This window comes from Phycodurus eques, chromosome 18 (assembly GCF_024500275.1).
Source record: "Phycodurus eques isolate BA_2022a chromosome 18, UOR_Pequ_1.1, whole genome shotgun sequence".
Classification (NCBI taxonomy): domain Eukaryota; kingdom Metazoa; phylum Chordata; class Actinopteri; order Syngnathiformes; family Syngnathidae; genus Phycodurus; species Phycodurus eques.
The window spans coordinates 3,381,582-3,396,376 of NC_084542.1; the positions used below are offsets into that span (position 1 = coordinate 3,381,582).

The following is a 14,795-nucleotide window of genomic DNA, read 5'->3' on the forward strand; positions in this document are numbered from 1 at the left end:
TGACTGACTCATCATTAGCCGTTAGCTTGAAGAAACGGCTGCTTGTGAAAGCTATCCCCATCAGGACTTGCGTTTAAAATAACTCATGAATACTTTCACTGCGTAGTACGTCGTTCCTTGCGCAAACGAATCACTCACCGTACGAGTACATCGCTCCTTATCGGATCACAAACAAACGAATCACTCGTGTCTTGCTGATTGCAAACGATAAGTTCAACGAACAAATCACTCTTCAGTTCTTTAGCTCTTCAGTACACCAGTTCACTGAACTGATCGTGCGCGAGACTACTACGACTTCGACTTCCGCATTGGGCCCTGTTTACGCCAATGCAATTTAAGCGCTCGTGACGTTTAAGTCGAGTTCACCAATCAAACGACACAAGAAAGTCACATGACCTCACATAACGTCTTCTATTGGGCTTCCCGGGCATAGGTATTCACACTAGATAAGCCAGCCCAGTTTATCGTCGTGCCTAAATGGCCATCATTTTGGGAAGGTCGTCTTTACCATGAAGGCAACGGCACGCTACTCTTGTTTACATTTAGACGAAAAAAACAAAAGCTTTCATGTATTGTAGTATTTGTCTGGCACTATCTGCCCAAAGGTGGAAATTTCAGCCCACTTATAACTTGAGAAGACACCGTGCAGTAAATTGACATTTTGCTGTAGTTTTGACTGTGCATACACGCACACACACACACACACACACACACACGCAGCAACATCAGAATTTGCACATTCATATTTTTCTTTTTTTAATTGTTCATGCTGTGGTTAAAAAAACCGACTACTTTTTACTTTTACTTGAGTCACATTATTGTCAAGTGACAGTGTGAGTACAATATTTGGCTACACTACTCACCTATGGAGTGGACATCCTCTATTGCTACTCTTACGTTTAAGCAACATTTTTGCTCATCAGATCAGCCAGTCTCCTATTTGTTGCACTGTCTTTTGTATTTTCACGTTGAGGTGTTGCAGGTTGTAGCCCTGGTTGTGGTCCCAGCGGAACCGCGCAGCATATGTAAGCATACGGCAACAAGAGTTGATCCTCTAGTACATCTTGTGTTCATGAGGAGACGCACTTATAATTATCTTATTAGTTTACGGATGTCAATATTAAATTTATTAAGCGACAGCGATGTTAGGGATTATGTCACAACACAGAATGAACCAACTTCAAATTCAGAAATGGCCAATAAAATATATAATTATAGTGAAAAATGAAGTGAAACAGATAATGAAAAATGAAGTGAAACACACAATGATTTTAGTCAAGTCTTCTCCAAAATGAGTGGAAAAAGCAAAGAAATTAGGCAAATTTAATTTTAATCTTAAATTTGTACATCAACATGTACTTGAGCAGTGTAAATAAATGTTTTTCTGCGTGAAGAAAATTTGTTTATTTTGCCTTATTATACTCTTCAGATTCTTCCAGATTGCTTAATTGATGTTAAAATAAAAAAAAAAAATCTCTGCGGGGGCCCGGGGGATCTCCCAGCCAACCCCAATGTTTATTTTTTTTTGGTCACCTTTTTCATGCATTTGGTGTTTGCATTTCTGATATATATACAGTGGGTACGGAAGGTATTCAGAACCCCTTAAATTTGTCACTTTTTTATATTGCAGCCATTTGCTAAAATAATTTAAGTTCATTTTCACATTAATGTACACGCAGCACCCCATATTGACAGAAATTTTTTGCAGATTTATAAAAAAAAGAAAAACAGAAATATCACACAGCCATAAGTATTCAGACCCTTTGCTCAGTATTTAGTAGAAGCACCCTTTTGAGATAACACAGCCATGAGTCTTTTTGGGAATGATGCAACAAGTTTTCCACACCTGGATTTGGGGATCATCTGGCATTCCTCCTTGCATATCCTCTCCAGTTCTGTCAGGTTGGATTGTGAACGTTGGTGGGCAGCCATTTTGAGGTCTTTCCAGAGATGCTCAATTTGGTTTAAGTCTGTGGCTTGGCCATTCAAAAACAGTCACGGAGTTGTTCTGAAGCCACTCCTCTGGTATTTTATCTGTGTGCTTAGAGTCATTGTCTTTTTTGAAGGCGAACAGTCTAAGGTTCTGAGCACTCTGGAGAAGGTTTTCGTCCAGGATATCCCTGTACTTGGCCGCATTAATCTTTTCTTCAATTGCAACCAGTCTCCCAGTCCCTGCAATTGAAAAACACACCCACAGCATGATGCTGCCACCACCATGCTTCATCGTTGGGACTGTATTGGACAGGTGATCAGCAGTGCGTGCTTTTCTCCACACATGCCACTGAGAATTAATTAATCAACAATTTCTATCTTGGTCTCCTCAGACCAGAAAATCTTATTTCTCACCATCTTGGAGTGCTTCAGGTGTTCTTTAGCAAACTCCATGCAGGCTTTCATGTGTCTTCCGCTGAGGAGAGGCTTCCGTCGGCCCACTCTGCCATAAAGCCCCGACTGGTGGAGGGCTGCAGTGATGGTTGACTTTCTAGAAGTTTCTCACATCTCCCGAATGCATCTCTGGAGCTCAGCCACAGTGATCTTTGGGTTCTTCTTTACCTCTCTCACCAAGGCTCTTCTCCTCCAATTGCTCAGTTTGGCCGGACGGTCTGATCGTCCCAAACGTCTTCCATTTCAGGATTATGGAGGCCACTGTGCTCTTAGGAACCTTAAGTGCAGCAGATTTTTTTTAGTAACCTTGGCCATATCTGTGCCTTGCCACAATTCTGTCTCTGAGCTCTTCAGGTAGTTCCTTTGACCTCATGATTCTCATTTGCTCTGACATGCACTGTGAGCTGTAAGGTCTTATATAGACAGGTGTGTGGCTTTCCTAATCAAGTCCAATCATTATAATCAAACACAGCTGGACTCCAATCAAGGTGTAGAACCATTTTAAGGATCATCAGAAGAAATGGACAGCACCCGAGTAAAATATGAGTGTCACAGCAAAGGATCTGAATACTTATGGCTGTGTGATATTTCAGTTTTTCTTTTTTAATAAATCAGCAAAGATTTCAACAATTCAGTTTTTTTTCCTGTCAATATGGGGTGCTGTGTGTACATTAATGAGGGAAAAAAATTAACTTAAATTATTTGAACAAATGGCTGCAATATAACAAAGTGAAAAATTTAAGGGGGTCTGAAAACTTTCCGTACCCACTGTATAGATAGATAGATAGATAGATAGATAGATAGATAGATAGATACTGTACACGGCTGTTTAAGACATCAGCCTCAGAGTTCTGAGGACCTGGGTTCAAATCCGGCTATTACATAATGGTGAGACCATGGAATTACAATAATCCATCCATTCAACCAGTTGTTTAACTGCTTATGTGCTGGCGCATATCTCAGCTGACTTCCAATCGCGCATATCTCAGATGACAGCCAATCGCAGGACATATATCAACAAACAACCATTCACACTCACATTCATACCTACGGGCAATTTAGAGTCCTCAATTTACCTACCATGCATGTTTTTGGGATGGGGGAGGAAACCGGAGTACCGGGAGAAACCCCACACAGGCACATGAAGATCATGCAAACTCCACACAGGGAGGTTGGATTTGAACCCAGGACTTCAGAACTGTGATGGGGATGTGCTAACCAGTCAATCACCATGCCACTTATAACAATAATTAAATGGTTAATAACATGCACAGTAATTAAAGTGACATTATCACACAATATGAAGCATTTTTTAGTGAACCGTACTTCTACTTTATATGTGGTACTTTTTGGTGACTATTGTAAGGGAGTGGTTAATAGAAATCTATCTAAATTGTGCCAAATAGCCAATACCCTTTCGGCATTGTAAGTAATTGAATTATAACTTGAAGACTAATAAGTGAGATCGAGGCTAGGAAGATAATCCTTATCCTCTTTTCATTGTAGTTTGCAGTCCAAGCAGTAATGGTTTCCAGTGCACGTGTGAGGGTCCGTTTCGTTGGTCATGTGACCAGTGTCTCCTGCATGGATCATGTGACAACATCACAAATGACACATGTGGATGCATCAATGCCATTCCCTCTGGTGGACAATATTGCCAATCTGTGGATCAATACAGTAAGAGGTTTTGAATCAGTAATGTAGTAATACACAAAAACGTTTGCCATTCAAGTTCAAAACATTTTGGTTAACAATTTTGCAGAAGTAGCATGATATTCACTTGTTTCCTTCTTCCTCGCAGACTTTACAGCTTGTCCTGTTCCAACAATGTCTCCAACAACATGTAAGTTAAACAAGACAAAGCTGTTAAAAATAGAGTTAAATAGTTGGTGTCAGAGGTAAATGTGATGTGCTCTGCTCCCATTCACTCTCTCCCTCCAGCTCTTCCATTTCATCATGAGTACCACATCTCTATTGAACTAAACACCACAGATATGAGCGCAATAAACTTATTAAGGAGCATTCTGAGAAACACCAGTTATCCCATAGACATCAACAACTACTCAAAAGTCTCTGACATCAACATAACGACAGGTAAATATAAATGTGTCTTTTGGGGGATCAATCACTGAGCTTTATCCATTACATTAAGGTAATACTATGGAATGAGAATCATGAAAAGCTGTTAACATGTTAAGTAATTTAGGTGACAATATGACTTTAGCAGCTACTTCACCACTTCACTCAATTCTCAAGGTGAACTTGCCTTGAACAAGGCAGGCGGGATTTCAGAGCTCATGGCCAAGAATTGCTCGGGCAACGGCACAATGAGTTTCGCCAAAAATGGGAAAAATGAGAAGGGAACTTGGACAGGATTGGAGGAAAGGGAAGGAGGCATAGAACTTCCGTCTCTCCGAAAGCCGTAAAACCACTCTGAGTCCTGACCAAGAGTTCCAAAGCGGGGTGGAATCCACATTTAAAACAGTGTGTCCCTTTCCCAGATCGCATTTTATTTAAGTCCACTTCTGTGGTTTCGTATGATCTTTCTGTTGGGGACCTTTGATCTCTAAACAGCTGTTCCAATGGACGACGAGTTTATCTTTTCTCTCCTCGACTTGGCTTGGTCTTTTTCCTCTGATAAGGAGGTCGACAAGGATGACAAAGATGAGGACTAGGATGATTATGAGTTACTGTTACTGATGCCCTCGTTTTGTTCATGTGCCTGCTTCTGGCATTCCTTTCTTCCTCTCATTCCACATCTCTCTCACATCACAAATTAAATAAAATTAAAATGACAATCATGCTTGAGTTTCCAAACACAGCTTTGTTCAAGTCGGTACAATACCTTATATTGCGATCATATACCGTTGCAAACTCACATCAGCACAACAGCACCTCAAAACTGTATTTAATCGCTAATTTGATCTGTTAAATTAGCACTATTTATTACATTGTCATTGATTAAAATGTTACAAACACCTTAAATATCCTTCCACCACCGCACATAATGCTACTGAGGTGGTTAGTGAAAATGACTCCACCAATACTGTATGTGGTAAATTTTGGGGGACTATTGTAATGGACTAGCTAATAGACATAAAAATTGCAACTACCCTCCAGGTTTGTAATTTATTTATACCTTGAAGAAAAATGATTGCAATGGATGCTAGGAATGTTATCATTATGTACTTATTGTTTTAGTTTGCAGTCCAAGCAGTGACGGTTTTCAGTGCAGATGTGAGGATCAGTATCGTTGGTCATGTGACCAGTGTTTTCTGCATGGATTATGTGACAACATCACAGATGACACATGTGGATGCATCAATGCCATTCCCTCTGGTGGACAATATTGCCAATCTGTGGATCAATACAGTAAGAGGTTTTGAATCAGTAATGTAGTAATACACAAAAAAGTTTGCCATTCAAGTTCAAAACATTTTGGTTAACAATTTTGCAGAATTAGCATGATATTCACTTGTTCCCTTCTTCCTCACAGACTTTTCATCTTGTCCTGTTCCAACAATGTCTCCGACAACAACATGTAAGATAAACAAGACAAAGCTGTTAAAAATAGAGTTAAATAGTTGGTGTCAGAGGTAAATGTGATGTGCTCTGCTCCCATTCACTCTCTCCCTCCAGCTCTTCCATTTTATCATGAGTACCACATCTCTATTGAACTAAACACCACAGATATGAGCGCGATAAACCTATTAAGGAGCATTCTGAGAAACACCAGTTATCCCATAGACATCAACAACTACTCAAAAGTCTCTGACATCAACATAACGACAGGTAAATATAAATGTGTCTTTTGGGGGATCAATCACTGAGCTTTATCCATTACATTAAGGTAATACTATGGAATGAGAATCATGAAAAGCTGTTAACATGTTAAGCAATTTAGGTGACAATATGACTTTAACAGCTACTTCACCACTTCACTCAATTCTCAAGGTGAACTTCCCTTGAACAAGGCAGGCGGGATTTCAGAGCTCACGGCCAAGAATTGCTCAGGCAACGGCACAATGAGTTTCGCCAAAAATGGGAAAAATGAGAAGGGAACTTGGACAGAATTGGAGGAAAGGGAAGGAGGCACAGAACTTCTGTCTCTCCGAAAGCCGTAAAATCACTCTGAGTCCTGACCAAGAGTTACAAAGCGGGGTGGAATCCACATTTAAAACAGTGTTTCCCTTTCCCAGATCGCATTTTATTTAAGTCCACTTCTGTGGTTTCTTATGAGCTTTCGGTGCATCTGTTGGGGACCTTTGATCTCAAAACAGCTGTTCCAATGGATGACGAGTTTATCTTTTCTCTACTCGCCTTGGCTTGGTCTTTTTCCTCTGATAAGGAGGTCGACAAGGATGACAAAGATGAGGACTAGGATGATTATGAGTTACTGTTACTGCTGCCCTCGTTTTGTTCATGTGCCTGCTTCTGGCATTCCTTTCTTCCTCTCATTCCACATCTCTCTCACATCACAAATTAAATAAAATTAAAATGACAATCATGCTTGAGTTTCCAAACACAGCTTTGTTCAAGTTGGTACAATACCTTATATTGCGATCATATACCGTTGCAAACTCACATCAGCACAACAGCACCTCAAAACTGTATTTAATCGCTAATTTGATCTGTTAAATTAGCACTATTTATTACATTGTCATTGATTAAAATGTTACAAACACCTTAAATATCCTTCCACCACCGCACATAATGCTACTCAGGTGGTTGGTGAAAATGACTCCACCAATACTGTATGTGGTAAATTTTGGGGGACTATTGTAATGGACTAGCTAATAGACATAAAAATTGCAACTACCCTCCAGGTTTGTAAGTAATTTATTTATACCTTGAAGAAAAATGATTGCAATGGATGCTAGGAATGTTATCATTATTTACTTATTGTTTTAGTTTGCAGTCCAAGCAGTGACGGTTTTCAGTGCAGATGTGAGGATCAGTATCGTTGGTCATGTGACCAGTGTTTTCTGCATGGATTATGTGACAACATCACAGATGACACATGTGGATGCATCAATGCCATTCCCTCTGGTGGACAATATTGCCAATCTGTGGATCAATACAGTAAGAGGTTTTGAATCAGTAATGTAGTAATACACAAAAAAGTTTGCCATTCAAGTTCAAAACATTTTGGTTAACAATTTTGCAGAATTAGCATGATATTCACTTGTTCCCTTCTTCCTCACAGACTTTTCATCTTGTCCTGTTCCAACAATGTCTCCGACAACAACATGTAAGATAAACAAGACAAAGCTGTTAAAAATAGAGTTAAATAGTTGGTGTCAGAGGTAAATGTGATGTGCTCTGCTCCCATTCACTCTCTCCCTCCAGCTCTTCCATTTTATCATGAGTACCACATCTCTATTGAACTAAACACCACAGATATGAGCGCGATAAACCTATTAAGGAGCATTCTGAGAAACACCAGTTATCCCATAGACATCAACAACTACTCAAAAGTCTCTGACATCAACATAACGACAGGTAAATATAAATGTGTCTTTTGGGGGATCAATCACTGAGCTTTATCCATTACATTAAGGTAATACTATGGAATGAGAATCATGAAAAGCTGTTAACATGTTAAGCAATTTAGGTGACAATATGACTTTAACAGCTACTTCACCACTTCACTCAATTCTCAAGGTGAACTTCCCTTGAACAAGGCAGGCGGGATTTCAGAGCTCACGGCCAAGAATTGCTCAGGCAACGGCACAATGAGTTTCGCCAAAAATGGGAAAAATGAGAAGGGAACTTGGACAGAATTGGAGGAAAGGGAAGGAGGCACAGAACTTCTGTCTCTCCGAAAGCCGTAAAATCACTCTGAGTCCTGACCAAGAGTTACAAAGCGGGGTGGAATCCACATTTAAAACAGTGTTTCCCTTTCCCAGATCGCATTTTATTTAAGTCCACTTCTGTGGTTTCTTATGAGCTTTCGGTGCATCTGTTGGGGACCTTTGATCTCAAAACAGCTGTTCCAATGGATGATGAGTTTATCTTTTCTCTACTCGCCTTGGCTTGGTCTTTTTCCTCTGATAAGGAGGTCGACAAGGATGACAAAGATGAGGACTAGGATGATTATGAGTTACTGTTACTGCTGCCCTCGTTTTGTTCATGTGCCTGCTTCTGGCATTCCTTTCTTCCTCTCATTCCACATCTCTGCTGCGACATGCTCTATCTAGCCTCTATTTTGGGAGTAGGAGGCCAAAGTGAATAGGAGTCAGGTTTGGTCTTGGAGTCCCACTTCCTGGCATCCCTGATTTAAGTCTTGCTCATACTGCTTCTTTAATAGTGGGCACAGAATGAAAGTCATCACCATTACTTTCCCAATCTTTACACGAGCCATCAACAACCCATCCTGGCAGGGTTTTATTCCAGGGTCCACCTACTTGACGATTAACAAGTTCCCATGATTCCAGCATCTGAGAAGCATTAGTTCCAATTCACAACTTCTGCAGGAATTTGTGGGATTTGAATGTAATAAAGGTATGGCCATTTTTTTAAGGGACCTACTGTATAGTGTCTAATCTGCCTATATTTCACGAAGTATTTTTTGCTGAAAAATTAACCTGACAGTCATTTTCAATCATATCAATCCTTTTTGGAGCAATCGTTAAGTACCTAATTGCCTTTGGAATTCGTCTTTTTCATTACCTCAATCGACACGCCCCGATGTCATGGTGTGACGTCAGAGGCCGTTCTGAAGACCAAATTTACTGGAAAGGAATGTACAATAATGTACTACAAAGTGTCAGTATCCTTCCACCACCGCACATAATGCTACTCAGGTGGTTGGTGAAAATGACTCCACCAATACTGTATGTGGTAAATTTTGGGGGACTATTGTAATGGACTAGCTAATAGACATAAAAATTGCAACTATCCTCCAGGTTTGTAAGTAATTTATTTATACCTTGAAGAAAAATGATTGCAATGGATGCTAGGAATGTTATCATTATGTACTTATTGTTTTAGTTTGCAGTCCAAGCAGTGACGGCTTTCAGTGCAGATGTGAGGATCAGTATCGTTGGTCATGTGACCAGTGTTTCTTGCATGGATTATGTGACAACATCACAGATGACACATGTGGATGCATCAATGCCATTCCTCCTGGTGGACAATATTGCAAATCTGCTGATCAACACAGTAAGCAATGTAGAATTGTTTAATATATCCATTTTGACTATGAAGTTGTATATGACTATGTTTCTTTTTTTTTCTTTCAAGGCACTCCTCATTGTCCCAGCACAACTACTACTTTTTCTACAACATGTAAGTGAGAAAGCATTTGTTTCCCCTTTTTTTTTTCAATGTTAAGCAAATCTTTCTGTAGCTTCAGGGAAAAAGGATATCGGAGGTTTTGGTTTGGCTGTATTGTTTGTTATAATTAATCATTGTTTATACATGACCAACATCCATTCATCCATACATTTTCCATACCGCTCATCCTCAATAGGGTCGCAGGCATGCTGGAGCCTATCCAACTGACTCTGGGCGAGAGGCGGGGTACACCCTGAACTGGTCGCCAGCCAATCGCAGGGCACATATAAACAAACAACCATTCACACTCACATTCACACCTACAGGCAATTTAAAGTCTTCAGTTAACCTACCATGCATGTTTTTGGGAGGAAACCGGAGTGCCCGGAGAAAACCCACGTAGGCACGGGGAGAACATGCAAACTCCACACAGGCGGGGCCGAGGGACCTTCTTTGTTGAGGCAAGCGACTGGAGCTGTGGCCGTAAGATGGTCCGTGCCTGTCATGGCGGCAACCCCCGAACCTGATGGAGGACACCAGCGATGAGGGATGCCGTCAAGCTGAACAAGGAGTCCTATCAGGCATGTTTGGCTTGTGGGACTCCTGAAGAAGCTGATGGGTGCAGTCTGGCCAAGCGGAACGCATCTTTGGTGGTCACTGAGGCAAAAACTTGGGCGAGGGAGGAGTCATGGAGAAAGTCTTTCAGACTGCTTCGAGGAAATTCTGGTCCACCATCCGGCGTCTCATGAGGGGGAAGCAGTGCACCATCAACACTGTAAATAGTGGGAATGGGACGCTGCTGACCTCGACTCGGGATGTTGTTAGTTGGTGGGGAGAATACTTCGAAGACCTCCTCAATTCCACCGACACACTTTCCCATGAGGAAGCAGAGTCTGGGATCTCTGAGCCAAGCTTTCCAATCTCCGGGGTTGAGGTCACCAAGGTGCTAAAAAAGCACCTCGGAGGCAAAGCCCCAGGGGTGGATGAGATTCGGCCGGAGTTCCTCAAGGCTTGGGATGTTGTGGGGCTGTCCTGGTAGACACGCCTCTGCAACATCGTGTAGAGATCAGGGACTGTGCCTCTGGATTGGCAAACTGGGGTGATGGTCCCCTTTTTAAAGAAGGAGGACCAGAGGGTGTGTTCCAACGACAGGGGGATCACACTCCTCAGCCTCCTGGGTAAGGTCTATTCAGGGGTGCTGCAGAGGAGGGTCCGTCGGGAAGTCAAATCTCAGATTCAGGAGGAGCAGTGTGGTTTTCGTCCTGCCCGTGGAACAGTGGACCAGCTCTACACCCTCGGCAGGGTCCTCGAGGGTGGATGGGAGTTCGCCCAACCAGTGTTTTGTGGACTTGGAGAAGGCGTTCAATCGTCTCCCTCAGGAAGTCTTTTGGAGGGCTACTTCTGGAGTATGGGGTACCGAACCACCTGATACGGGCTGTTTGGTCCCTATGCGACCGTTGTCAGAGTTTGGTCCGCATTGCTGGCAGTAAGTCGGATTCATTTCCGGTGAGGGTTGGACTCCGCCGAGGCTGCCTTATGTCACCGATTCTTTTCATAACGTTTATGGACAGAATTTCTAGGCGCAGCCGAGGGATAGAGGGGGTCAAGTTTGGTGGCCTCAGTATTGCATCTCTGCTTTTTGCAGATGATGTGGTTCTGTTGGCTTCATCGAGCCATGATCTCCAGCTTTCACTGGAGCGGTTCTCATCCGAGTGTGAAGCGGCTAGGATGAGAATCAGCACCTCCAAATCTGAGACCATGATCCTCAGTCAGAAAAGGGTGGAGTGTCCTCTCCTGGTCGGGGATGAGACCTCACCTATTGTCATGAGTTGTGGGTCGTGACCGAAAGAACAAGATCCTGGATAGAAGCAGCCGAAATTAGTTTCCTAAGACCCAGGACACGCTGGAGAGACTATGTCTCCCGGCTGGACTGAAAACGCCTCGGGATCCCCCCAGAAGACCTGGATGAAGCTGCTGGGGAGAGGGACGTCTGGGCTTCCCTACTAAAGCTACTGCCCCCACGACCCGACCTCGGATAAGCGGAAAAAAATTGATGGATTATTAATTGTCTTACATAACATGATGGATGAATGCTTGTTTTACATTTTTTGTTAATTGATGACACTATGTCATTATGAAATTTTGAGTGTAGGGTGTGTTTAATAAAGTGACCTCCCACTCAATTCAACTGGATATTCAGCAATGCTCTATAGTGCATTGCTTGGTTATAGCTTATATAGATTATTTAGTCTGAAGTGTACACGTGTGCCAGCTGTCAGTGTATTCAACGTGGCGTTATTTTGGATGTTTCATTTCGGTGAAAAGTATTTTGGTCCGGAACAGAAAATTGACTTTTGGGATATTTTCGGCTGAAAGTTTTCGGCGGCCTAAATTTTGATGGATCACTAATTATAATAATGCTCAATATTTTTACAGACACAACTCAATCAACACCAACAACTGTAAAAAATACAACGACAACTCTATCAACAACGCGAACAACTGTAACAAGTAAGAACCTACTTTACATATGATATATTATGTTGTAAATTGGTTTTAATCACAGATAAATATATATATATAAATGTTACACAAAGAGGTGATTCATTAGCGTGGAATTTGTGTAATGGGCATTTAAACAAAACTTCCCTGTTTCCTTAGTTGAGTAACAATTTTGCTTTTTCAATACTTCCTTTTCAACATGGGATGCTTCTACAACAGTTCCACCAGAAACAACATGTAAGTGTAACTAGACAATATTTGTTAAAAAGAATGTTGAAAAATTGGTGTTGGAGACAAAGATTTTTGTTTGTGTTCTCCTTACAGCTCCTCCATTTGTTTATGAATACCTCATTTCTATTGAGCTCAGCACCACAGAAATGAGTGTGACAACCCTGGTTAGGAACATTCTGAGAAATATCAGTTTTCCCATCAGCATCAACAACTACTCAAACATCTCTGATATCAACATAACTACAGGTAAATATATACTGTATTTGATATATATGTATGTATATATATATATATATATATATATATATATATATATATATATATATATTTTTTTTTATTTTTTTTTGTTATGATCAAATGATTTGTGGTTTTATTCTCTCTTAATAGTAAGTCTTTATGTATCCTGTTTTATATTATATTGTCTTGTAGATGTATTTTACTGCTTTTTTACATCAAGGCCAGGGGACTACAGATGAAAACTAGCCTTCTGGCTAATTCTGGCTATTTTAACCATGTGTATTTCATGTGTTTTATGAAATTGCATTGTCCCCTTTCAAATAAACTGATTAATAATAATATATATATACACACACTGCCGCTTTAACACGTCACCATAATTTTTCCAATAAATATATTTCCAAAGGTGCTATTGACATGAAAATTTCACCAGATGTTAGGAACAACCTAAGTAATCCATACAAATAAACTAAAAATTAAGTTGTGTGTAATAATTTGAAATGCACCTGAGATCCCGATCTCTGCATGATCAGGAAAAAAAGGAAAATGAGCAAGGTAATGAAGAAAAATATTTTTTCTGAATGTGAAGTTGCTCAATGAGATTGGAGGTGCGCAAGAAAATCCTCTTTGGCACGTTGTCCTCCAGCATTAACAACACGCGAAAGAGGAGTGAATGGGACAGTGTGTGTGCGGCTGTGGGGTTGGATCAGCGCACACACACTGAACTAAAATAGTAATGGTCAGACATTAAGGTGGACGTGAAGCGGAGGACAGCTGCCCACCGCCAAAGTGTGGCCAAATAAAGGCGGAAGAACCGATGCGGAGGCTTCACCCTGTTTGAGGAGAGAGTCGCTGCAATCATGGGTGACACTGCTCTTTAAGGGGTGGTGGGAGCACATGTGGCTGACTCTGATCATCCCATGAGGTTAATACCATGTATTTTTATAACTCACAGCAAATGTGCATACAGTAACCTACACTCAGCCCTGTCAGATAAATGTTCATTCGTAAATGTTGTATGTATGGTATTTGTAATACAACCCCAATTCCAATGAAGTTGGGACGTTGTGTTAAACATAAATAAAAACAGAATACAATGATTTGCAAATCATGTTCAAACTATATTTAATTGAATACACTACAAATACAAGATATTTAATGTTCAAACTGATAAACTTTATTGTTTTTAGCAAATAATCATGAACTTAGAATTTTATGGTTGCAACATTTCCAAAAAAGATGGGACAGGTCAGAATCAGAATCAGAATCATGTTTATTTGCCAAGTATGTCCAAAACACACAAGGAATTTGTCTCCGGTAGTTGGAGCCGCTCTCGTACAACAGAAAGTCAATTTACATAACATTTTGGAGACATAAAGACATTGACAAAAAACAATTGTGCAAAAAGATACAGAGTCCTCTAGCACTTAGAGCAGTGCGAATGACTAATATTACAATAGTCCGGTGCAATGACCATTGTGCAAAGGGCACTGAGACTTCAAGGAGTGTATGCGTTTTAAAGTGACGACTAGTGTGATAATCTGGGACAATGTTGGTTGTGCAAATGTTACAGATACTCCCCAATCAGTGTGCAAATGGAGCAGATTCTACTCTGGCATGAGTGGCCAGTATATGCAAATAGTGAAGCATGGCGAGACAACCACAGTGAGTGCACGAGTAATACATAATTGGCCCCACAGAAATGTAACAACGAGCTCAAGTCAAAAAATTGCCAGCTTATTGTAATGGAATTATAGGTTAGCTGTTTAAGAAATTGATTGCAAGAGGGAAGAAACTGTTGGAATGTCTACTAGTTCTAGTTTGCATTGATCGGTAGCGCCTACCTGAGGGAAGGAGCTGGAAGAGCTGGTGACCGGGGTGTGGAGGGTCTGAGAGGATTTTGCATGCCCTTGTCTTAGTTCTGGCAGCGTGCAAGTCCTCAAGGGTGGGTAGGGGGGTACCGACAATCCTTTCAGCAGTTTTGATTGTCCGTTGCACTCGGAGTCTGTCCTTTTTTGTAGCAGCACCAAACCAGACTGTGATGGAAGAACACAGGACTGATTCGATGACCGCCATGTAGAACTGCCTCACCAGCTCCCGTGGCAGGCCGTGCTTTCTCAGAAGCCGCAGGAAGTACATCCTCTGCTGGGCCTTTTTGAGGA

At 41.2% G+C, this 14,795-nt stretch overlaps 1 protein-coding gene across 3 annotated transcripts in view; it reads left to right on the forward strand.

The window, feature by feature from the left end:
* tnfrsf21 (tumor necrosis factor receptor superfamily, member 21) overlaps nt 1-14,795 on the forward strand; it is a 210,674-nt gene that overhangs the window by 167,536 nt on the left and 28,343 nt on the right. For all 3 annotated transcript variants that reach the window (XM_061704192.1, XM_061704193.1, XM_061704194.1), the window contains 14 exons: nt 3,892-4,062; nt 4,187-4,228; nt 4,327-4,479; nt 5,587-5,757; nt 5,882-5,926; nt 6,025-6,177; nt 7,297-7,467; nt 7,592-7,636; nt 7,735-7,887; nt 9,379-9,549; nt 9,631-9,675; nt 12,100-12,174; nt 12,385-12,402; nt 12,490-12,642. In XM_061704192.1, the coding sequence (XP_061560176.1) occupies nt 3,892-4,062; nt 4,187-4,228; nt 4,327-4,479; nt 5,587-5,757; nt 5,882-5,926; nt 6,025-6,177; nt 7,297-7,467; nt 7,592-7,636; nt 7,735-7,887; nt 9,379-9,549; nt 9,631-9,675; nt 12,100-12,174; nt 12,385-12,402; nt 12,490-12,642 (1,566 nt within the window). The remainder of the gene's footprint in view (nt 1-3,891; nt 4,063-4,186; nt 4,229-4,326; nt 4,480-5,586; nt 5,758-5,881; nt 5,927-6,024; nt 6,178-7,296; nt 7,468-7,591; nt 7,637-7,734; nt 7,888-9,378; nt 9,550-9,630; nt 9,676-12,099; nt 12,175-12,384; nt 12,403-12,489; nt 12,643-14,795) is intronic.